At 48.2% G+C, this 22,009-nt stretch overlaps 9 protein-coding genes and 1 non-coding gene across 10 annotated transcripts; 1 reads left to right on the forward strand and 9 right to left on the reverse strand.

Moving 5' to 3' along the window:
* Window positions 1-43: 43 nt before the first annotated feature.
* On the reverse strand, window positions 44-545 carry BABINDRAFT_9381 (uncharacterized protein; the record flags this gene model as incomplete). The annotated part of the gene is made up of 1 exon (XM_019132954.1): window positions 44-545. A coding segment is annotated over one exon (502 nt), but the record flags the coding sequence as incomplete, so codon positions are not given.
* A 1,839-nt stretch (window positions 546-2,384) lies between these two features.
* On the reverse strand, window positions 2,385-3,158 carry BABINDRAFT_162814 (uncharacterized protein). The gene has a single exon (XM_019129553.1). It carries the CDS (start codon window positions 2,659-2,661, stop codon window positions 2,404-2,406), a length of 258 nt encoding a protein of 85 aa, XP_018983469.1. The 5' UTR covers window positions 2,662-3,158; the 3' UTR covers window positions 2,385-2,403.
* A 404-nt stretch (window positions 3,159-3,562) lies between these two features.
* Window positions 3,563-3,635, reverse strand: BABINDRAFT_t294. Its single transcript has one exon. It is a non-coding gene; the product is annotated as a tRNA-Arg (tRNA).
* A 222-nt stretch (window positions 3,636-3,857) lies between these two features.
* Window positions 3,858-8,273, reverse strand: BABINDRAFT_162815 (putative ubiquitin-protein ligase). Its single transcript, XM_019129554.1, has one exon. It carries the CDS (start codon window positions 8,174-8,176, stop codon window positions 3,893-3,895), a length of 4,284 nt encoding a protein of 1,427 aa, XP_018983470.1. The 5' UTR covers window positions 8,177-8,273; the 3' UTR covers window positions 3,858-3,892.
* A 254-nt stretch (window positions 8,274-8,527) lies between these two features.
* MRT4 (Mrt4p) lies at window positions 8,528-9,359 on the forward strand (the record flags this gene model as incomplete). The annotated part of the gene is made up of 1 exon (XM_019132181.1): window positions 8,528-9,359. One exon carries the CDS (start codon window positions 8,528-8,530, stop codon window positions 9,221-9,223), a length of 696 nt encoding a protein of 231 aa, XP_018983471.1. The 3' UTR covers window positions 9,224-9,359.
* Window positions 9,360-9,534: 175 nt separating this feature from the next.
* On the reverse strand, window positions 9,535-11,114 carry MIF2 (Mif2p). The gene has a single exon (XM_019129555.1). The coding sequence runs from the start codon at window positions 11,064-11,066 to the stop codon at window positions 9,612-9,614; it is 1,455 nt and encodes a 484-aa protein (XP_018983472.1). The 5' UTR covers window positions 11,067-11,114; the 3' UTR covers window positions 9,535-9,611.
* An 847-nt stretch (window positions 11,115-11,961) lies between these two features.
* Window positions 11,962-12,647, reverse strand: BABINDRAFT_162817 (peptide-methionine (R)-S-oxide reductase). The gene has a single exon (XM_019129556.1). The coding sequence runs from the start codon at window positions 12,567-12,569 to the stop codon at window positions 12,147-12,149; it is 423 nt and encodes a 140-aa protein (XP_018983473.1). The 5' UTR covers window positions 12,570-12,647; the 3' UTR covers window positions 11,962-12,146.
* A 197-nt stretch (window positions 12,648-12,844) lies between these two features.
* On the reverse strand, window positions 12,845-17,748 carry BABINDRAFT_162818 (uncharacterized protein). Its single transcript, XM_019129557.1, has one exon. It carries the CDS (start codon window positions 17,730-17,732, stop codon window positions 12,969-12,971), a length of 4,764 nt encoding a protein of 1,587 aa, XP_018983474.1. The 5' UTR covers window positions 17,733-17,748; the 3' UTR covers window positions 12,845-12,968.
* Window positions 17,749-18,140: 392 nt separating this feature from the next.
* BABINDRAFT_162819 (uncharacterized protein) lies at window positions 18,141-19,832 on the reverse strand. Its single transcript, XM_019129558.1, has 2 exons — window positions 19,793-19,832; window positions 18,141-19,746 (listed from the first exon to the last, which is right to left on the reverse strand). Coding segments are annotated over exons 1-2 (1,131 nt in total). The 5' UTR covers window positions 19,794-19,832; the 3' UTR covers window positions 18,141-18,616.
* Window positions 19,833-20,641: 809 nt separating this feature from the next.
* Window positions 20,642-21,648, reverse strand: BABINDRAFT_162821 (uncharacterized protein). Its single transcript, XM_019129559.1, has one exon. The coding sequence runs from the start codon at window positions 21,630-21,632 to the stop codon at window positions 20,724-20,726; it is 909 nt and encodes a 302-aa protein (XP_018983476.1). The 5' UTR covers window positions 21,633-21,648; the 3' UTR covers window positions 20,642-20,723.
* Between the last annotated feature and the right edge of the window lie 361 nt (window positions 21,649-22,009).

The following is a 22,009-nucleotide window of genomic DNA, read 5'->3' on the forward strand; positions in this document are numbered from 1 at the left end:
CAAGTCAAGTCGTTAGCCGGGTTGAGCCAGAAATCGGAGGAACCCAAAATAACGGTGGTAGGATTTGGACCACCCGTGAAGTCCGTGGAGTAACCAATAATGGAATCGAAACAGTTAAGCCCATCAAGAAGATCCACGCCGGCCACAATTGGATCGGTGACAGAGTCATTGTAAGAAAGAATGAAACCACCCTGGGTAGGGTTAACAACCACATTAACGGTGGTAAGCGCAGAAACAGCGGCAGTCAATGAACTGACGTCAAAGCCAGTGGCCTCCAATGGATCGTCGAAGGAAAAGAACCATTGCACAATGTACGTGTACGTTCTCACCCCAGTTCCTAAGACGGCGATATCAGTAGTCGATTGGGCATAGAAATCGGCGGTAGCCAGCCAAGCAAGCAGACCCAGACCGCCGGAGGTAACATAAGAATTACAGAGGTTAGTTGGGACTGTGTTGGTGATACTGGTGACAACAGTGGTGATGTTGATGACGGCCGTGGCCACCTGGAACAAGAAGGGGACCAAAAGCAACGGAGAGAGTCTCATGATGGTATTGATGCTATTTGAAACAAGCGCCAAAACTGGCTGGGGTCATCGTTTGTCTTATATAGCGCCTGATAAAAACCTTGGGGAGCGATTTTAAAGTTACCATTTCTTCTAATTCCAGATTGAACCAGTGGAAATGCAGCCTAACGTCAGACGGCTATCAAAATATCACAAAGTAAGTAGGGGTATGAAGCAACAGGGTTCATTGGGAGACTAGTTATGAGCCAGGAAATCGACTAATCCCTGTTAGGCTGAATGTCTCACGCGTAAGATCTACAAACAAGCAGTTAGATCCTAGGTCTTTGATTTCATAGAATGCATCTCCGATTTAGGTATCAACAGTGCCGGTTTTCACAAAGCCTAGAGGAATCTAAAAGGATTTTATGATTCTTCATATTTTATATGATACATTTTTTCAAGGTCTGTAATGCCTGTTAAACTATAGGCTATACAGGGATAACGGGCCTAGTAGAACTATGCAGGTAATGCATCGTCATGGGATCTTATGTGCAGATGTAGAGGTGCATGATCGTCTAGTGAGAGCCAGTTCTAAGCGAGATAAATAAGCAGTCCTTCTGCAGAAAAACACTTCGAGACACGTGATTTGGCGGCTTGAAAGTGCTAAATAGACGGCTACCTTGTTAATCTGTCTTCAAATTCTAGGAGGTTGGAGTGAAACTGACAAATGGTAACTATTGGCTTATGAAAATAATAAGGCTATTTAGTGCAAGGGATACAGCAATGTTGTGAGCCAACGGATCGGCGATATGCGTCTTCCACCGGATAGATTGAACTGTTAGCCCAACGTCTCGACCCCCCGGGAATACAAAGAGCAAGCAGATACACGAGAACCGGACTGAGAAAATACAAGCATCCTTTTCACACGTGCACCTATTAAACAACAGTACAGCCTCGTTCTATAAAGCTGGATGCTCCCTCTCAACACCCAGGATCCGGTGTGGCAATGAAAAGAAGCATTATGCACATCTACTGCAGCGCCTGTATTAACAATGCTAGCAATGTTATGTCTCCAGCGTCAATACCTGCACCAGGTATAGGCGCGGTAAGGGTGAATAATCCAGTCTCTCTCATTTTCGGCCTCTTGTAGATCAATAGCTAACTCTTTGTTGAAAAGGTATGCGAGTCTGCCTTAGCCATCGAGATACACCGTGTATTCGCGTCTCAAATGATCGGCTGTACCTCTTGAGGTGTATACAGCTATTCCTGTGAGCTCTTTGAGTCGTTTTCAAAGTCAGGTAATTTCGGTTGTACGAGGCGTACACGTCTCTACCATGTAGACCCCAATGGGCCGCGTTCCTAAACCCTGGTCTACAGGTTAATCCCTGCGCTAGATGTTTGCATGCATAGTTTAGATTTTCTCCCAGGGTTGGCTGGAATTTCGTTCCATGACGGCGTTTGTATGAAGTCCGAATCTAGGTGATACCGTTAATGTTTTTCGGTACTTTTATGATTCTTGCATCACCATTGCAAAAGTTGCTTGAGTTCGCTCACCATATTCATATTCGCCCATACAACAAGTTAGACTAGGATAGCTGGCGGCTTGGTTTTGCTTGCTAATAGAACATAGAAATATACGTGGATGTCTGAGTTCTTAATCCAGTCTCACGCCACGGTCTTGACGGTCTTCCGCTACGCTTTTGAAGCAATATACCAGGGTGAGAATGTATGATCATGGTGTGTCTTTATGGCGCACTGGCTAGCCCTTACTGGGATAAAGCTGGAAGTGGAAACTTAGTTTCATATGTAAATAAAGCTCTCACACTATATATATCTTTGGGTTCTCACCCTGAGACAAATTTAGAGACTGAAATAACGGCCAGCAATGGAGAAGAAACGCCTATTTCTCCAAAGGAGATTCTTTGTCAGCTGAGGCAAAGAAAAAATCATGTGTTGTGTTAAACACTAAAAGAGACTCTGACTTGTCGGGTATGCCTTCGGCGAGACCTTCAAGCTTTAAATTGTCACGTTTTTCAAAGTCTTTTGCCAATATGGATATGAAGTTGTAGTTTGCGACGCTTTGCAATAGTAATTGTGGTGTGCAAAAATGACTTTGCACGCGCCGTTTTTCGGGAGCGATGTATACTAAAGGTGCCATCTTGTCCCGCAGCTATTGTCGGCGGACTTCTCCTCACCTCCGGCCAGTTGATATTATATACCATCAGTCGTACAACATTTCGGTATCCTATCTTCCTCAAGCCGATTCCACGACATATCATCATCGAGGCTTAAAAGTGCCGTTCCTTGTTCTCAGTAAGATCTCGACTCCTCTGATTGTAAATATCTTACATAAAATGCACTCTCTTAGTTAGCTTATGGTATACACTGCTACCCACTGGATCTATCACATAATGGAAGGTTTGAAGCTGATAAACTCAATATGAGAAACACAGCTACTTAAATAGGCTCTTGGGGTTTCAGCGGAAGCATTCCCAATACTCAGTGATTGGTTTTTTTTGCCCTAACTCCTTCGACTTTTATAGCAGTGCTTGGAGTGAGAGAACGCAGAGCTTTATGGTTTTAGCACGCAGCTTTCCACTTTGGACATAAATATAATCTCAATGTTTTGGTCAACCGTTGATCGGACTTTCTTGCCCAAGCTTTATAAACCCCAAAGGTATTGTCCTCACTTCGAATGGAATAAAGAAATGACCCAACAAAATAGTTCTTGTAAGATTACCCTTTTTGAGGCTGTCAATCTTTATGAGGTAGTACGGATGGAAAAGCCATATTGGTCATGTAAGTATTATGTCTATTACTCACTGTGGTCATTAGTGGTATTTATCAAATTTTAAATCCAATTGCGTAGTATCATAACTTGTTTTTCTATCGGATAACGAAAAAGGATATGTTCAACGCCATAAGAAGAGTATCAAGATGTATATAGCATGCTTTCCGTGTGTAGGCCGATAAAGGTAGAATAAGAAGATTACAAGAGATATGTCTGAATTACAGCCAAAGCTCCGTGGAACTGTTTGCAGCCAACTCAGAAAAAAAAGAACCCACGGCGAGAGTCGAACTCGCAATCTTTTGATTAGAAGTCAAACGCGTTAACCATTACGCTACGCAGGCATTTCATGTAGAGAAGATTTTCGCTAGTATATACACCAGAGACATTAGAGTACTGTCAAGGTTTAGAACCTAAAAATCTAAAAATCTGGGCTTTACATACAGAGCTCCTATGGCAATTTCTCGAGAAATATTCTTACTAAACCCGGTTTCTAAATAAAAGGCCTAGCCTTTTCTTCAAACATATCTAAACCAATTTAATAACATATCCCAGTCTCTCTCATGTCTTAACAGTCATTTATCCTTTGGCGTTAGCCCCGTTACGACAACAAGAAAGCGCCCAAGCCCTCATTGATAGCAACCAACATGCGCTCACGCATCACCCCTACCGACGAGTAATTGGGGAGTTTGAGATAATTGGCACAGGTCATAACGCTGGGCAAGTAATCGTCTGGCCCGAGACCGTCCTCGTTGTGCTTGAGCACGATGGTGAACTCGGGCTTCAACGCCTTAAAACCGCCAAGCGGAAGCATCGGTGACCCTGTCAAGAACTGCACAAAGTTACGTCTCAGCGCAGGATCCAACTCGCTGAGCACAAGTACAAAGTTAATAACTGTTGGATGGTCGCTGGTGTAGCCGTGAGCGGCTTTGACCGCAGACCTGATAGCTTCAAAAGACCAGTCTTCGAGCTCGCCACTGCCTCCGAACAAATTGACCTTCTCTTCAGGCGTGAACATGTGCATTGACTCGTACGGAATCACTTCTGAGAAGCCCTTGACAAACGCCCGGAGTTGTTTCTCCACCCCCACACCCACAGTGGCATCTACCACCGCAGCAATGTAGCAGTCAATGTTCGCTGGGCCTACATCTATCGCCGAGCCATTCTCTCTCAAGGGATAGTCAAAATACCCGGGCAATGTAAAGCTCAACGACAAGTCCTCGAGGTTCGCACCACTCAACTGCAGGAGAGATCTCCACAACTGAGGGTCCACCTCCTTGACCGCGTCAAGATCAGTGGTACGTGTAAGTCTGAAGAACGCTGGGTTGAAACGGAAATCAACGATGCGCCCGTCAAGTAAGCTCTTGGCTATAAACTTCCCCAACATCGCAAATTGCTTTAATTTCACGCTTATCTCGGCCTCCAGGCCTGTCAACGGAGCGGGGAACAAACCGGGACCAACGTATCCCTCTGAGACATCGAAATCTTCGCATCTCCACAACTTCAACTCGCGCCGGGTAAATTCCTTGGATACCTCTGCGTAGAATTCCAAGGTAGGCCCCAAACCGGTACCGACCTCGTCGGAAAACTCAATCTCGAGTACGCTGGGATGCGCACCGTAGAGAGCGAGAACCTTCAATGCGCTGGGGAACATCTGCTCGCGCTTAATGCGCACCTTTTGCTTATGCTGGGCTCCCAATTGGCTAGTTGCGGATGCAGGGTCGGTGTCCTCACTGGCACGGCTCTGCCAGAGCTGGAGCATGCGCGAGTAACCGAACGAAGTTGACTTGAGGAAGTAGAGCCGGGTCTCGAGCGGAAAGAGGAACGGGAACTGACGTGCAATCTGGATGCACCAATGGGGCAAGAGACCGCTGGCCACAACCAACGGCTCATCCAATTGGCGTTTGAGCTTCGCACTTAACTTCCAGTTGACAAAAAGAGCCGCGGGAGCGCGCAAATGCGTGCGGATGGAGCCAAGGAGACGGAGAATGCTCACAGGGGTAGAATCTTCCAACTCTCCCTCGTCGTTGAGAAGCGAGCGGTCCATAGGGGCCGGGGTTGCGACCCCCAGAACCTTCCGAAACGTCACCAGATGCATTTTGGACCAGATCTGGTGCGGATCCACGGCTTCCCCGTCATTTTGCAACGACTTATAGATTGCGCCGTAGATGGCCGTTTCTACCGGAATAACCTCCCCGTTGATTTCAAACTGGAGATGCCACTGATCCGAGGACATCTCTCCCATCACATCCTGTAACCTATCGAGGAAGTCGATCTTACCGCGAAGAAACTGCTCAATGGATTGGAACGTTGCAATCGCCTGGACCTGCAACGAAAGATTTCGCAACACCGACGGAATCTCCTCGCCGTCGCCCTCAAATGCCAACTCTAGAGCCACCTGTTTAGTCATTGCGATAGAGCACGAAGCAATACTACCCTCCTTAGAATCCGAGGAGATGACCTCAAATGACTCCGAGCGGGTTAATGCATCCTGCAATTTCCCCACTAGAAGCGGCCCCGCCTCACTGTCAAAGACCTCACTAAAGCATTCCGCACAGTTGCGGGAACCCGACGGCCCAAGCGCGCGCGCCATGGCATCAATAACCCCCGATGAAATGAGCTCATACGACGAGACACCCACATTATTGGAGCCTTGAAGTGCCTGGCGTAGGTCAACCCAGACCTTGGTCCAACCGATCCGCGCGAGTTCTGGGCTGCTAAGCGTCCGAACAACATCCTGGAGCAACCGCATATGTTCGAGCTTGGTCGTACTAGCAGATGGTTGGACCGCACGGTAGGTCTTTCCCAACGCCGTACACACCAGATGCAACACTCCGAGCGCTTGTTTTGCATTCGAGGGGGCGAACTGGGGTGCAACATCCGCGTCCAGCGTCGGTGGGGTGTATATGAAGTTGCTTTCAGAGGAGTGGGAGGAGTCAGATTCAGAGTCTTCACCTAGGTTCTCACTATGTTCACCTTCATGTTCATGTTCTTCATCTTCAATGTCTTCATCTTCAATGTCTTCATCTTCATCGTCATATTCACCCGCAGAATGACTTTGATCTGGATCGTCGTCTTCGGAGAAAGCGTCCAAGCAGGAAAGCAACCCCTCGGCATCCTGGAGCAACCCATCTCGCTCAAACACTTCCACCACCGACGGGACCTTGTCAATCAAAATTTCCGTAATGTACAACGCGCCGGTTAACAACAAAGTGTCATTCACGGTGCGCGCGCCGCGCCGCGCAATTTCTTCCACAACACTGCTCTTAGACTTGATGATCACGGACGCCAAAAGTGACACGATTGTGGCATCAGATGAGATGGTGGTGATCTCTGAAGGACTGAGCACCTCAAAGATGCGGATGAATGCCACCAAAACACGTCGCCGCGTACTAAAATCCACGGTCGCCGGGTAGATGTCAATCAAGAGCGCGTAGATATCGTCTACAAACGCTCGGAAGCACGGCCAGGTATCTGTGCGCGTGTACAACTCGCGGCGCGCAGCGTTGCGTTCAAGGTACGCCGCAGACTGCTTATGAAGAAACGTCCCCACAAGTGGACTCAGCTCCTGTGCCGTTTGATTGAACGGAATCACAAGACAGATGAAATTAAGAAAGCCGAGAACAAGCTCTTTCGGCGTAGACATGAGTGTGTCAAGCGAAAACATCTTCTCCGCTTGGGTGTTTTCCGAGTACCCGTTCAAGGCACTGAAGATCATGCTACCGGTGTCACCATGCTGCAAAACAAGACACGCAATCTGTGGGGATGACGCTACCAACAGTGACAACGACTGCAAAAGTTTGAGTGAAACCGTGTAGCTGATCTGCGCGCTCCTCTTCTTCGGTGACATGGCCGCAACCACGGAGCACATTTTGGCCAACAACCGCGGGTCGGCAAAGAGCAGCTCTAAGTGATCGGGGTGGCCTTGGTATGCGTGCACAATGTTGGAAATCGCGAGCCAGGCCTTCTCAGCCGCGGGAACATCTTCGTATTCTGCGGCGACGCGCGCGATCGCGGGAAATACCTCTTGTACCTTGGAGTAGTCGCGCACGCCCACCCGCACAGTTGCGTTGGCGGCCAACGTCAACACACGGCGCTGCGCATGGATCGTGAAAAAGTCCAAGTATTGGAAGCATGCGCCCAAGCCGGTGCGCCGCATCACCGCACGCCCGTCGACACGGCTGATGACCTCAAGCGTCTGCAACGCCTGCTCCGCAAGGTCGATGTAGCTGATCTCCAAGAGCTTCGCCTGGAGCGCTTCAATGCCGCTGTTAGCCACGACCGCGGGGACATAGTCAGTGCTCAAGTCAAGCAAGTTTTGGAGACAACGACACGCAACCAACTGGAGCTCAAGCTCCTCCATGAGGAGCGGGTCGGTCAACACGTCGACAATATTCTTAGTTAAACGGTTCGCGGGGATGGTGCGCTCGGCCACCAAGTTGTTCATCATGAGCAACTTCTCGCTCAACTCGTTGAGCGTTTCAAGGATGAGATAGGAGTCGTCGCGGCGCGCAATGCCGTCAATCAACAGGTTGAGTGCACTGCCGCGCACTTCGCCGCGTGCCTCGAAACCAAAGAACCCTGCAAGACCCTCGCCGTTGGCCCCAAGGAGCGCCGCAAGACCCTCGCCGCTGGGTCCGTTCGGGCCACGGCCGAGAAACCCGGCCAATCTCTGTAAAATCTCGCTATCTCCTTCCTCGCCCCCCTCAAGTCGCTCGTTCATTGGATCGTCGCTATCAGATTCCTCCTGTTGTACTTCTGTGTCAAGAACATCGTACGCACTGACGGAGCGACTGCGCTGGTACTGCTGCGACAATCTGGCAAGACCGTCGTCCTCGGACTCATTTGCCAGCTCGTGTGGCTCATCGGGCTTACCAGAAGACATTGTGGATATCTTTCTCTTTTTCCGTGAGGGACTCACTTTATGCTAGTTGCGAATCAAAAATTCACCAAGGGAGAGAACAAAAAGAAAGCTGTGGGAGTAACTCATCCTGATCTGTGGCTCTACGATGGCGCTCGGCCCGTTTTGATGGCGTGCGGGTTGATGCCGAATACGGAAGTCGACCCCCAGCTGCCAAATGCGGCAGTCGAGCTCATCGCGCACGTGACTCTACAAGCCGGGTCACCCTCTGAGTTTTTCTAATTTTTTTTTTTTTCACGCTGCAGGCTAGCTTTTCATACAAAAGACAAATTTCATTTCTCATTCTCTTATCTGCTCCCAACCACACTATACATAATGCCTGTCTCCAAACGTACCAAGCTCGTGACCTTAGCCCAGACCGATAAGAAGGGTAAGGAGAACAAGACCAGAATCTTTGATGAAATCAGATCCGCCTTGGATTCCCACAAGTACGTGTGGATCCTCGTCTTGGACGACGTTAGAACCCCAGTCTTGCAGGACATTAGATCCGACTGGGTCGGGTCCAAGTTAATCTTGGGGAAGAGAAGAGTTCTTCAAAAGGCCATGGGTGATACTGTCCAGGAAGAGTACAAGGATAACTTGCACAAGTTCTCCAAGTTGGCTACCGGTGTCTGTGGCTTGTTGTTCACGGACGAGAAGCCGGAAACTGTCCAGGAATATTTCCACGCCTACGTCAAGGCCGATTACTCCAGAGCCAAGTCTAGAGCTCCTCTTGACTTCAACGTGCCAGAAGGTATTGTCTACTCCCGCGGTGGCCAGATCCCTACCGAGGAAGACGTCCCAATGTCCCACTCCATGGAGGAAACCTTGAGAAACAAATTGAAGATGCCAACCAAGATCAAGTCCGGTAAGGTTACCTTGGCTGAAGAGTATCACGTCTGCACTAAGGGTGAGGTCTTGGACGTCAGACAGGCCTTGTTGTTAAAGACCTTTGGTGTCGCCGCCTCTGAGTTCAAGGTCAAGATGATTGCCTACTACTCTTGTGAATCCACTGAGGTCACCAAGTTCTAAACACCCACACCCCCTAGAAGCCCAGGTACCATTTGTCTGCGCCTTTCTTCTTTTGTCATATCTATAGCTCTCTGTACATTATATACTTCTTTTCCGCATAGCGCATCCTGTGTCAATACAATTTGATTGCTAAAATATTCTCTAGCAGTCTTCCTCCAGGAAGGCTCCTCAGGTCTCTTGAATCCATGATAAACGATGCGCTTTATTGCGCAAAAGCAATAAAGCTCGATATACCCAGATCATGCTCGCTTCGTCTCCTGGTCCCGAACGCCAAAGCTCTGTCACAGCGTGCTCAAATTATCTACAAAATCCTTCATTAATATTGAATTATTACGCCATTCTAGTTCCTTTTGGCCGAGCCTAACTTCTCGTGCTATCATTATCTCAATCAAGACCACTCATCTGCCGGCTCCGCCACAACATACTTGGTCTGTACAAAAAACAACTTCAAGTCTACCGAGCCAACATTTCGCAAGGCGTAAAAGTTACCCATGGGCACCTCGAACAGACACCGCTCACCAGCCACAAACGTCTGCTGACTGATCTCCACCTCCACCACGCCCTGGACCACGTGGAAGATCATGTACGTGTCATCCGTGCATTTAAGCCCTTTAAATGAGCCCGCGGCGATGGTAAGAATACCGGACGCCGCAAAGTCACGGTTTTCGTCAAACAAAATCGCCAACTTGAACCGTTCCGCGCTGGTATCGTTATCGTCCCCCACTGACGACACATACTGTTCCTTATTAGGAGCCCAGGCAATTGTCCGCTGGACCTTTTTGTCGCTGCCATAACCCTCAAACACCTCCGCCGCCAATTGACCCGCCTTGTACCACCTGGCACCTTCCATCGCGGGTACGCCACGCACCCTGGGCACAGATACGGGTGTCTTGCGCTTTTTCGGCCCTGGCTTTGCACGCGGTTTTTGCAGGTTACTGGGCATGTGGATCACGTCCTGGATCTCTTGTACGTGGATCCCGTTCTTCAGGTTTGCGGTGTAGATAATCTTCTCGTTGCGCCAGTATGCTAGCGGCTCCACACGGCGTCGTGTCGATCGTCTAACATGGCCTGTGTAGTTATTTCGGGTCCACGGCTTTGCTTTTGAGGCCACCTCGACCAAATCGCTTTCCTCCTGCTCAGTTTCAGCGACATTCTCAAGTTCATCACCACTTTCAACAATGGTGGGCCTCTTGGCCCTTCTTCCACCACGGACGGGTTGCGAAGGCTCCACTGAACGCTGATTCCGCCCATTTCTTCCGCGAACGGGCTGTGACACTTCTTCTGGCGATGTGGATTGCCGATTCCGCGGCGAACCAGATCTCAGCCGCTCGTCGTCAAACAACGAATCCTCCGATGAATCGTCGCCAAGTGTCTCCAAGTCCTGTAAAAGCCGCTTGTGTGACCGTTCCTGTTGCGTAGAAGCCCTGGGCTCTGGAGAGTCGATTTCCATCGGCTGGCTCTCGTTATCAGCGCCCATGTCAAAATCTTGGTAGTTGTCATCTGAAGAAGGATCGCGTGTCAGCTGCCGCCGCGAGGGGAGTGGGGAAAGAAGTGGAGAGGTTTTGCTCACTAGCGCCAAATCAGTGTGGGAGCTTGACTGCGACACGGGGAGAAGATGGTTAGATTTGGAGAAGTCAAGCGTTCTCGCGACGCTGGTAATGCTTGTTTGTTTAGGTGGCTGACGGAATCTGTTTTGCAGCTGTTTTGGGTGTGGTTTTCCCGATGGCTCGTCTGCAAAAAAGTCATCCAAGTCCTCCATGTCGTGCTCGTCGCGCCGAGTGTTGGGCTTGGCCCTGAGACCAGTCTTTCTCGACTGCGAACCGATATTTAATAGTTCGGACATGGATGGTTAAATGCCTGGAATCGAGCTTATGGGAGATAGTTGTGTGGGGTGGAGCAAACACGTTTGGCGCTTGTTTACTTCTAGAAAAGCAGTAGGAAACGGAACGAAAATAAACGCGTAGGTACGCGTCCCGCACGACCTTTTTGCCAAACGTAAAGATTAGCACTAGCACCAATTGTGATACATGTTTGTTGCCTTGTTTGCGGTCTAAAACGTGGTGTTTCTAACTTTATTTTAGACGATAAAGTAATCAGCACATTAGATCATATCAATTCTTTAATCGTGGGTGTTGCTAATGGGTATACTGCTGCCGTACCAAGGATGCTGCACCGGGCTAGCCAGATCGGTGATTCTGGTAGTCTGATACATCACTTGATATCGATAGTTCTCGGAAATTTTTACTGCTGTAGCTTTGCTATCCAGTCTAGTTTTTTTTTTTTTCATTGGAATAAGGATACTTGTGGCATCTTTCCACTGCTAATCGTCTGTGGCACTCATTGGCTTTCGTAGATTTGTGAATAACGCCGTCTCGTTCGATGCAGGCGACTCGCTCTGTACATATGTCCCCGGTTTCGAAAATCATACACTCGTATAGTGCTTCCCTATAGTAGCATAAGTTTATAAATATTTCTTGAAGGGTAAAGCTCACTAGATATAGTCTATTGTAAAATAGGGAATATTGCTTGAATTATTCATCACTGGTAAACTAACAGTGTGAGCCTCTATAATTCAACAAACTACCTCATCGTAGAGTGCTTCCAAAGTCATGCAAGCTGGGTTAAACCTGTTTAAGTTTAAATTCGTTAGATTTCACCCTCCTCCCCGCTTTTCGTAGTCTGAATACAAAATATATGACTGCTTTTCACAAGCAATTCTCCCGCCGTATACCCCGTCTGTAACCACGAATTAATACCCTTAGACTATTTTACTTATTCGGCCTTTTTAGAATCTTGAAAATCCGATAATGGTGGATGCCGTCACAAGTTCAGATTCTGATATTCCGAGTATTAGAAATTCTTACGATTCTCTCACCCCTACATTCTTCCAGTCATATAATTCGTTCATTCATCTCTTGTCTCTCTACAATGACGGGGCATCTTTGGCGTCAATAAACTTTAGCGACACACTGTTAACACAGTGTCTCTCATCGGTAGGGGTCTTGAAGCCTTCACCCTTGAAAATATGCCCTAAATGGCCGCCGCAGTTGGAACAAACCATCTCGGTGCGCAACATGCCGCCAGACCTGTCTTCAATAGTCACAATGGAGCCAGGTAAGGCCTCGTAGAAGGCTGGCCAGCCGCAATGGGCATCAAACTTGGTGGAAGACTTGTACAACGGCTGTTCACAGCCGGCACAATTGTACACACCTGCATCGGTCGTTTTGTTATACTTCCCGGTGTGGGGGCGCTCAGTGCCCTTCAAACGCAAGACCTCGAACTGCGCTGCGGTCAACTTTGCGGCCCATTCGCTGTCGGAATACTTAACCGGAAACTGGGATGACATGATAGTGCTGGAAAATGGGCGTAAACGGCTGGTACGGAGAAGATAGCGCTTAAGCATGGGAATGGTGGCGATAAAATCGGAGTGACGAGCGGAGCAAGTCAAGAAGTGAGATGCGGCTCGATTCTTATCAATGATACTAGCAGCCCTGTTGCTCACGTGACTGGAAATGCAAGATGTATAGTAACCCCTGGGCCATACGTATATAATCTGTAGCGTAGTTTGAATATTTGAACTAGATTTAAATGTTTCTTTATTTAAAATATAAACGTATATCCTTTTATTGGTCAAAAATCTGGGGTTCACTGCTCAAACGCTTCTCATGCTTTAATACCCATACGTCACGGTCTCAGACCCGACTAGCAAAATCCATTCTATTTACACGCATTAACTTATATACACCTATTTTCTGGCATTAATCATCGCTACGGCTTCTTGCACCACAGGGCCGGATGGATGCAAGACCTGAACTACTTTGCCATCTCTCCGAAAGCTTACACCGGTCAATCTCCCAATTTTCTCTAGATACGGGACAACATCACCCGCAACTTCCACCAGCACGGCATGGCTCTGGATGTGCTTTGCTCGCTCCTTGATCAACCAACAGGCCTGTTTAAGCTTCTGAGCATTGCGGTTGTACAAAACGAGGCTGTTGCCATTCTCCAAGAGCACACGGGTGTTGGTGAATTTTCTGATCTTATTAATGGCCGAACCGCCTCGACCAACTACCGCCTCGGCCAAAGCTTCGGGAAGGTCGATCACAGCATGGGAGGAATTGAGGTTTTCGATTTGGATTAAAACCTCCAACACAACCACATCCACGTCGGACTTCGAGAAACCTGTAACAAGGACTGTATCAGCAACGTGGACTGCACATTTATGCTCCGACACAAGTTTCCGAAACGCCTCTGTCTCTATCGTAGCGCGGAACATCCCCACTAACTCCCTGGCAATTTCCATCTCAGTGATATTTCTTGCCAACGTCACCTTGGCAGCCTCCAACTTTTGCATGAGGGCGTCCAAGGCCACCTCATTGGTATTTACGAATGTCAACAGAAGGTTGTCGGTACCAGAAAACTCCACCACGCTATCGTATCCCCCAAGAGTCGCCGTGAAACGGTCCTCCATCCAGCGCGGGACTGTCACCGTCCGCGTACACTGCGAAACACGAGCTAGGTCGCTTTCAATCATCGACACGGCCCTAGCTATATCAGCGGGGCAGAGGCCATAAATAGACAATTCTGTCAAAGGCTCATTCTCTATGAGTTTGAAATGAATGGCTGTTGAAGTGATAGACGTAATCTCGGTTTGCCTTTCTCCGTGGTTCGCCTCTAGAAACAAACGGAGAAGCTTGGGAACACATACAGTTTGCTTCAATTCAAGGCAATTGGCAATCTTTTCAGCCACTCCTGATGCCGCTTTCTTCACCAAACTGTATTCATTTCCCCTAACATGGATCAGATGGTCGAACTCAACCTTCACTCCTTCAAAGCTAAATTTCATTTGTGACACTAACGAACGAATAGCCTCTTGGACCACAATAGTTTCCGTAAACTGGTGGGGAGATCTCTGTGAAATATCCTCACAAGCTGCAGAAATCTCCGATTCATCCTTCCCAAAGACATGGACCGTGTTTCCATCAAGAGCCAACACCACACCAAAGGTCAGTTCGATTTCAGGGGCAAGAGAGATAATCTCAGAGGAAACAGGGATTTGTCTGGAGGTCCGAACTAATTCACTCCATTTCTGGGAAACTTCGTCATAAGAAGCCTGAGAAGATAGAACCACATACCCTGGAGTTTCCACCTTGGGTCTAAGAAGGCCCAAGACGACACGGTGGAAGACTTCAGGGTATTCAAAAATTTTCACTGTCTTACCAAGTTGCTCCAATCTAGTCAAAAAAAGAGCTTCTGACGAACTAATAGCTTCAGAGGTTGGTCCAAAAAGCCTGAGCATACGGCCATCAAGCTCAAAGACACAGCCAGTTTCGCTTGGAAGATGGTTTAAATCACTATTGGGAAATTTCCCACTCACCCTATTTGCTTCTCTGAGGAACTCGTCTGTAAGCAATGGCACCAACTCTCCCGGAACACTTACAGCCTTTGACATGGCCAAGTTTTTCTCCAAAACTTCCAACCATTGAGTCATCTTCTCCGCCATAGCTACGGCCTTTTTCTTATCCATTGAGTGGATCAAGATCTTGTCAGTCATAGTAATGCTTGTCTCGGTCTTGTAAGACAGAAAACAGTTGTGGAAAAACCGTGGAACCTGTAAAATTGCTCGCGGAATCGAAACTGCCATAGTATTGTTGGCCATTTCGTCCAAAAACGCCACCACTTCCCTTTGAGCCAGCACGCCACCTATTATATCGATAATTCCCACATCTCTTACCACTATCCGGCACTTGTGGGTCGCTTCAATCTGATCGAATGGAAATTTCAGCCATATACCTTTCAAAAAAGCCGGGTCCTGCGAAGTTTGCACCACCGCACTTTGGGTAACTAATGTATGCACCAACTTAGTAAGCTGCTGCCGAGCTCTAGTAATATTTCGTTCACTACCCCGGAGCTCAAATAAACCGTATTTCACGTTAATCGACACCTTACCTTCCCGTTCAATAGCAATAACCTGCTCGAGGTGCCTTTCAAAGTAGGGGTACAAGTACTCGGGATACGCCTCCAGGCTCGCGGCGACTCGTTTGTGCAATTCTTCCACACACCGATTCACTACCCGGTGCGCATTGTCAATTATCCCTGGCTGCCCGGTAATCACAAGCTCACTGGTGTCCGGGTGTTTCTCGCCTACCTTGATGTGCACCTTCAACCGTTCCTGAAGCTTCTTGATCTGGGAACCACCGGCACCGATGAATGGCCCCAAAAGCGTGTTGGGGATGGCTACGAGTCGCATATTTTCTGTCTCGGTCGTTAGCCTCGCCCGTAGCATCCCTGCCGCTGCCGCAATTGTCGCCTCAGAGTGACCCGAAACATAGATCTCCTGTACCTGCCCACCCTGTGGCTCGATATAGATGCACAGACCGGTCTTCTCGACGATTTCGGCGATGAAGGCACCCTTAGGGCCGACGATACGCGGCATGAACGTACGCGGCACCGAAATCCGTTGCGCAGTCTCTTGTACGCGCTTCAACGCACGTACGATCTGGGCGTGTACGGCCGCGACGGTCGCAGGGTCTTCCCCTGTGACCAAAATCGTGGTTTTGTCAGCGACAAACTGAAGCACTAGCTCGTTTTGGCACTGCGCACGGATCTGGTACATCTGATGCTGCATTGCGCGCACGTACGGCAGTGGCACCGCGATTTGGACCATGTTTTGCGAAAAGGAGTTCACCAAGTACTCCACCAACGCACGCGCGCGCGCTATTTGCGGCGGCGTCACACCGTAAATTGTGATATCCGTCATGCCGCACGCATCTGACTCATAATCTGCGAAGATCAAGGTACCGGTCTGGTCTTGGATCGTAGTGATCCGCGCCCCGTTGAACCCCACGAACGCACGCACCAACACGCTCGGGATCTGAATTACCTGCACGTTACGCTCAGTCTCGGTAATTAGCCGCGTTATTGTTTCACGCGCCTTGTTCGCAGTCTCGGATACTTCGCTGAAAATGCTCATAGTGTACTTCGTGTCGACCGAAATGACCACATTCAACGTCGCCTGGAGCTCCTTGATCATCGCAGCTTTATCGAGGAATAAACGGCGGCGGAACAAGTTGGGTAACGGGATTTGGATAACTTGGTGGTGGAAGGAGCTGAGAAGGTTGGTGAGTTGATTTTGGGCGGTATAAATGTCCTCAGCGCTACTCCCGATTATACGAATACGAGAGAATCCGGTAGCATCATTTGTGCGGTCGTACACGTGGTCAGTCAAGTTCGCTTCATAGTTCTGTGATTCGGTGTTGTTTGCATGATCAATCACATTCACCGCTTTGCAATTATCTTCGTTGTGGTTACGCTCAATCTGTAACAGAGTATTTGTCTCATCCCGCAATTTTTGCATCCACGCCGAGTCCCTCCCGGACATTGCCAGGATAAAATGTTTTGGAACCTCCACCACCTTCGACATGCGCTCAACACCCCTCACGCGCCCATCAATCTCCAGATACATCCGCTCCAATGTCGTACGATCCTTGTGAATGAGCGTCATCCTACGCAATCCGCCCACCAGCTCCCCAAACGAAAGGTATGCAAGCTCCTCCACGACCAAGTGTCGGAGGAAGTCGCGGTTCTGGGAAATAAAGTACGACACGGCATAATCCGGGTATTCTGCGGTACATCTTTGGTCGGTGGTTATCCGGAACATTCCTTGGAGAAGCCCTATTGCCTCTGTGACCTTGGCGGTGTTTTCGGAGTACACCGTGCACACCAAAGCCCCGGCATTTTCCCGGCAAAAGATGACAGTGTCGGTAGTTTCAGCGATTTTATTTCCCCTTGTACCGCAATAACTGAGAAACGGATGTGCAAACTCTTTATCAACAGTATATGTTTCAGTATTTCGGGATAATTTATGTAGAAACTCCGCGACATCGCTTTCTAATCGCACGAGAGCCTCGGGTTCTGTCGAGCCACAGTACAAATCAACGTAGTCGGAATCGTTGATGTTTAATGTTTCATCGGGACCATTGGACGCATTTCTATCACTTTCCGATCTTTTAACGGTAAAGGCTCCGTGGTAGCCCTTGAGGACAGTTCCAAACATGTGCGTGAGATACGCCTCGAGAAAGCCCGGAAACGGGGCAATCATCCCTTTAGGAACAACCACACGCGTGGTATTTTCTCGCAAAACTCGGAGCAACGATTCTGTCGCGCGCACGGCCGTGCGCACGGCCTCTGACGTGCCGTGGATTGTCACCAGGCACACGCGGTTCGAGTTCTGGCCGATTTCGATGCGGGTTTTAGTAGAGGCCTCGATTTCACGGAGGTTTATCTGAGGGTTGCTGAAGAGCGGGTCAACCAAGATCCGTGGGACCATCATCACTATCTTGCTGGTGACCGCGCTGGGGGCCTGGAGGCCGTCCTGAATGGGCTTGAACTCTGCGATACGTCGAGTGATCCGCTCCGCCACATCTGCTCGCGTGGAAACACCACTCTGGGTGCATATAAGTATTCGACCATAGTATCTGGGAAACCTCCTAGTAATTCCTCGTAACATCTTGCGTAAGAACTGGGATGTCGAAAGAGATGAAGTGTCCGAGAGGCAGAAATAACTTTTGGTGACTACATGCAGGCACAGGCGATGGGGCTGGAGGCACATGATTGTCCGAAGCCTGTGAGTAAATATACTAATCTGGACCCTACTCAGGCATTTCCAGTAAGGCAGAAGTACCCATATTATGGGTATGTTTCGACATATATTAGTTGCTAAAGTTTAGGGCCTCGATGGAAGTCATTTTAGCTTTTAATTAGAATGCTAAAGTTTTGTTTATATTATATACCAGTCCATATACTTTGTGAAGGAAATAGCGAGCTATTTTCTAACCTCCGTAACATACAGTGTTTATAAAAAAAATACCTCAACGACAATAATCGCCAAAAAAAAAAGGAGCACTGAGTAATGTATATGAAACATACATGTAAGAAAAAAAAAAAAAAAAAAAAAAACTGAATTATATAAAAAGAGGTGTCCGAAGACGCTATAAACACATAAGAGAAGGCGACCGGGGAATCGGCTTCCTTCTGCAACATTAGATTTCTTGGGTATTTTTTCAATATGGGTATCTCGAAGACATAGTCTCGGATAGAAATGAGCCTGTGAGGGCATTGGGGAGGTACGGTTTCGCAATCAACAGAGGCTTCACCGGCTCTCGCAAAAACTCTCGGAAGATTAAGGTAGACGAGATCTCGGCAAGAACCGGTAAAGCTTTCGCTATAGGGTGAACCGTTCAAGCAGAAAGGAACATGCAAAGTGACAGGAGGGACAGATAGATGGTGGAGAGTGGGATAGAGGAGATTGGAGAAAGGTTTCATTAGAAAGATCTGGGGTTTTGGGAGGAAAAGACTTGAGATCAGGAGATCGGAGGACGATAGTGAGAAAGACTAGTTCTCAACTGGAAGGATCCACTGCTCCCAGTTCTCTTTGGCTCTCAAGTATACAGCGTCCAAGTCCAACTCAACTCCGCCTTCAGTCCCTTCGGCCTCCTCTGGCAAACCAAAAACCTCGACATTCGTAAAGGCATTGGCAAGCAAACACTTCTTGACCTGGTCGATGTCGCCCTGGGAAATCTTCTGCAATCTGGCAAACGCGAGCACAACGCCTACTGGCACCTTCCCCTCGTTCTCAAGGGTAAAGTTCTTTCTTAAGAAGATGTCCTTCGCCAAGTTGTTGACGGAAAAGTAGTAGTCGATCTGGTAGGTCAACAACGCCACGGTATCGCCGCTCTGGCCCACTGCATTCTGGTACTGCGGGTTGCTGTAGTAGGTATTGTTGTGGTAAGTGGCATTCTGGTGTGGGCTGAACGGCACAAAGTTGTAGTTGTTCTGGAAGGGGAAGCTTTTGTATCCGTTGCTGTTCAAACCATTGATGTAGCTGCGATTATTGCCTGCAAAGCCGCTCTGCCTATTAGCGTACGGCACAAACGTCCCGTTCTGCTGTCTGCTGTTGAAAGGATATTTCTTAAACGGTTTTTGGGCAGCGCGTGACTTATCCTCTTCCTCGGTTGGGATCTCCGCCTCTGCGTCTTTAGACTCGTCTTGGGCCTTCTTCTTTGGTGCTACAGTCTTGGTCTTAGTCTTGGTGGTCTTGGTCTTCTTCTGCTGGGTATTGGCGGTTTTGGCATTGTTTTTAGGGCTGGCAATGACCAAATTGGCTTTCAATGGGACCCACTTCCCGGACGCTGGCTTGATACCTCCATTTTGCTGTTGTTCGACGATGAGGGCCGCCTCAGGAGTTGGCCACTTGGCATCAGAGGATGACACTGGCGAGACTGGCGCGGATGGAACCGCCCATGCAGACTTGGCTGGCAACGGCGCTGGCGACAAGTTCTTCAACTTGTTAACGTCCTTTTCTTCCTCGGTCTCAACCTCATTGGTGGCTACGTCGGTGATTCCTGCGACCTCGGCTTCGTCAGTAGGCGCAATAACTTCTTCAGAGACGATTTCAACAGCGGCTTCGCTTGCTGGAGCGGTGGTGGAACCGGCGGCAGCATGGGCATACGAGACAGACGACACTGGAGGGTTAGTACAAGTTTGCGAGTTAAAGAGAGGGATACATACTAGTGTGTGGATGGTGTTTGAAATGGAATCTCTAGTAAAGTCGGAAAAGGTGTAGAAAAAAATGTCCCGCGTGTCAATAAAATTTTTCAGGCCCAGAGAAAATTGGGGCTCTAAGCTCTGAACGAAAAGGTTGATCGTCGAAAAATTGGGCAGGAAACGACGGTCCGGCGGAAAGAGCCTTGGGCCGGGAGCGTACCGCGAAGCGACCTCCGCACGGTGGGGGGTGAACATGTGAAAAATATGATACCCGGGAAAAAAAGATTTATATCAGATAGCAAAATAATATTACCATTAATAATATAACCATGAGTAGCCAAGCTAGGGCAATGAAATTTCTATAGTAATGGCAAAGATATGTAAACAGATAAATATTTGTGAGTTGACTTGTATGACTGGGGGAAATGCGCTTTTTTGTCGTGCAGACTGTTCTGATTCGAGAGAGCATGGACTAGAAGAGAAAGAAGAGTACTTGATGTGAAATAAATATAATGGAGGCTAGAAAGTAGCCAATATTTATTATACATGTAAGTGAACGCTTTGAAGTAAGCACAGTAAAGGTACTACAAACTTGAAGAAGAGCCAATATAAAACTCGAATAGCTGTATTGAATGTAAGGTCGTGCCTTATATGGAAAAATTAAGAGGCGGTTACGAGAGCGGTATACGGAACCCAGGAAAGCGTCACTAAGTTAGCGACACATCTGGTTCTGGGTCAACCTGGCAAGTTTATATGAAAATCGATGGAGTTAAGGTCATTGCAATAATCATATGACGTTGAGTAAAACTGTAGCATGATGTGAAGCCATAAATCGTATATGTAATTGTCGAAAATAAAGCTATAAAATGCATTGAAAATATTCGGTTGTTGCTCTGGAGTTATTAATGAACCTACACGTTTTGATGCAATGATTACTATTGTACACGTTCCCCGTTTAATACGGTCTGAACCTCTTTCTAGACTTCATGTCCTCCACACGCGCCTGATCGCTCTTGAATTTATCCAACAAGTCCTGCATCTCGCGTTTCTTCTTTTCTCTGATCTGGTAGCGGTAAAAGTCCTCTTTCTCCTTCTTCTTCAACTTGTTCTTGACCTCTTCCTGGACCTTTGATGACTGTGCAGCATTGACGGCGTTCAAGATCCCCTGCTTTGTCTTGCGGTGCGACGACACAACCAATGTGAAACCATCCTCATCCACCAAGTTAACAGGCGCCTGTAGCGCCTCTTGAGCGGCGGTTTCCTTACGGGTGAAATTGACCAACGACTGAGAGATGTACTGCTGCAACTTATCGGTCTCAGTGATGTAAGCCTGGTGCAATCGCTGCTGGTACCTCTTGGTGCCCACCACATCGTCCACTGGCCAGCAGAAAAGTTGATTCTCCCCCTTTGCGGCATCGTGGGCTGGTATGATCGCCTTGAGCTGCGCCACAAAATTGTTCATGTTTTTCTTGTCGACAAACTCGACCAATGCGGTGCCATTTGGCAAGTTATCTTCCAAGTTCTTCCCGCTTTCAGCTTCACCGGAAGCAATCTCGGAAGTGAGCTTGGTGAAGTTGATGAAGTCCTCCTGTACACCCAACTTCTTCTTCAAGACCGAGCTGATGATGGTACCCGGAACGAGCGTTGTGAAGAATTTTTTGGTGTTGTTGAAGCCGGCGTCGCTAGGTAAATTCACAAAGAACAACGATCTGGCGGCTCTGTCCGCTAGGTCAGCGTCATTGCTATTGGGCACCGAGTGCTTCTTAAAGAACGCATAGTGTACCACAGGCGACGCCTTGACCGAGGTGGAATTCGATGGCGGGAGAATTATCGGCAAGGTTGTGAAACCTTTAATGTCAGACATGGCGGGTGTACTCGGGCTGATGGAGATGAGTTGATTCAGTCATTATTATGGAGATGCGACGCAAAAATATTTTCTTTGCGTATGCAGGATGGTTTGTTAGGGACATGGTTTACACAAAGCGCGTAGGATCTGGTACGGAATGGCTCAGCTTTCAGTCAAGGCTATGACATTTATTCGGCACCCCAGTAACCGTGATGCCATATCTTGAAGTATACCATTTATTCTACAGAGAAAGGGTCACTCTCAAACTATTTCAGGCTATTTTAAACTATTTTCAAGCATTTTGTGCCTTTTTCGCACTCTTTGCACCCTATGCAGTGGTACTAGCACGCTCCTGTCTAGGCCATCGCTAAGCAGTATTACATAGAGTATAGTCT

This window comes from Babjeviella inositovora (genome assembly GCF_001661335.1).
Source record: "Babjeviella inositovora NRRL Y-12698 unplaced genomic scaffold BABINscaffold_11, whole genome shotgun sequence".
In the NCBI taxonomy this organism is placed as follows: Eukaryota; Fungi; Ascomycota; class Pichiomycetes; order Serinales; genus Babjeviella; species Babjeviella inositovora.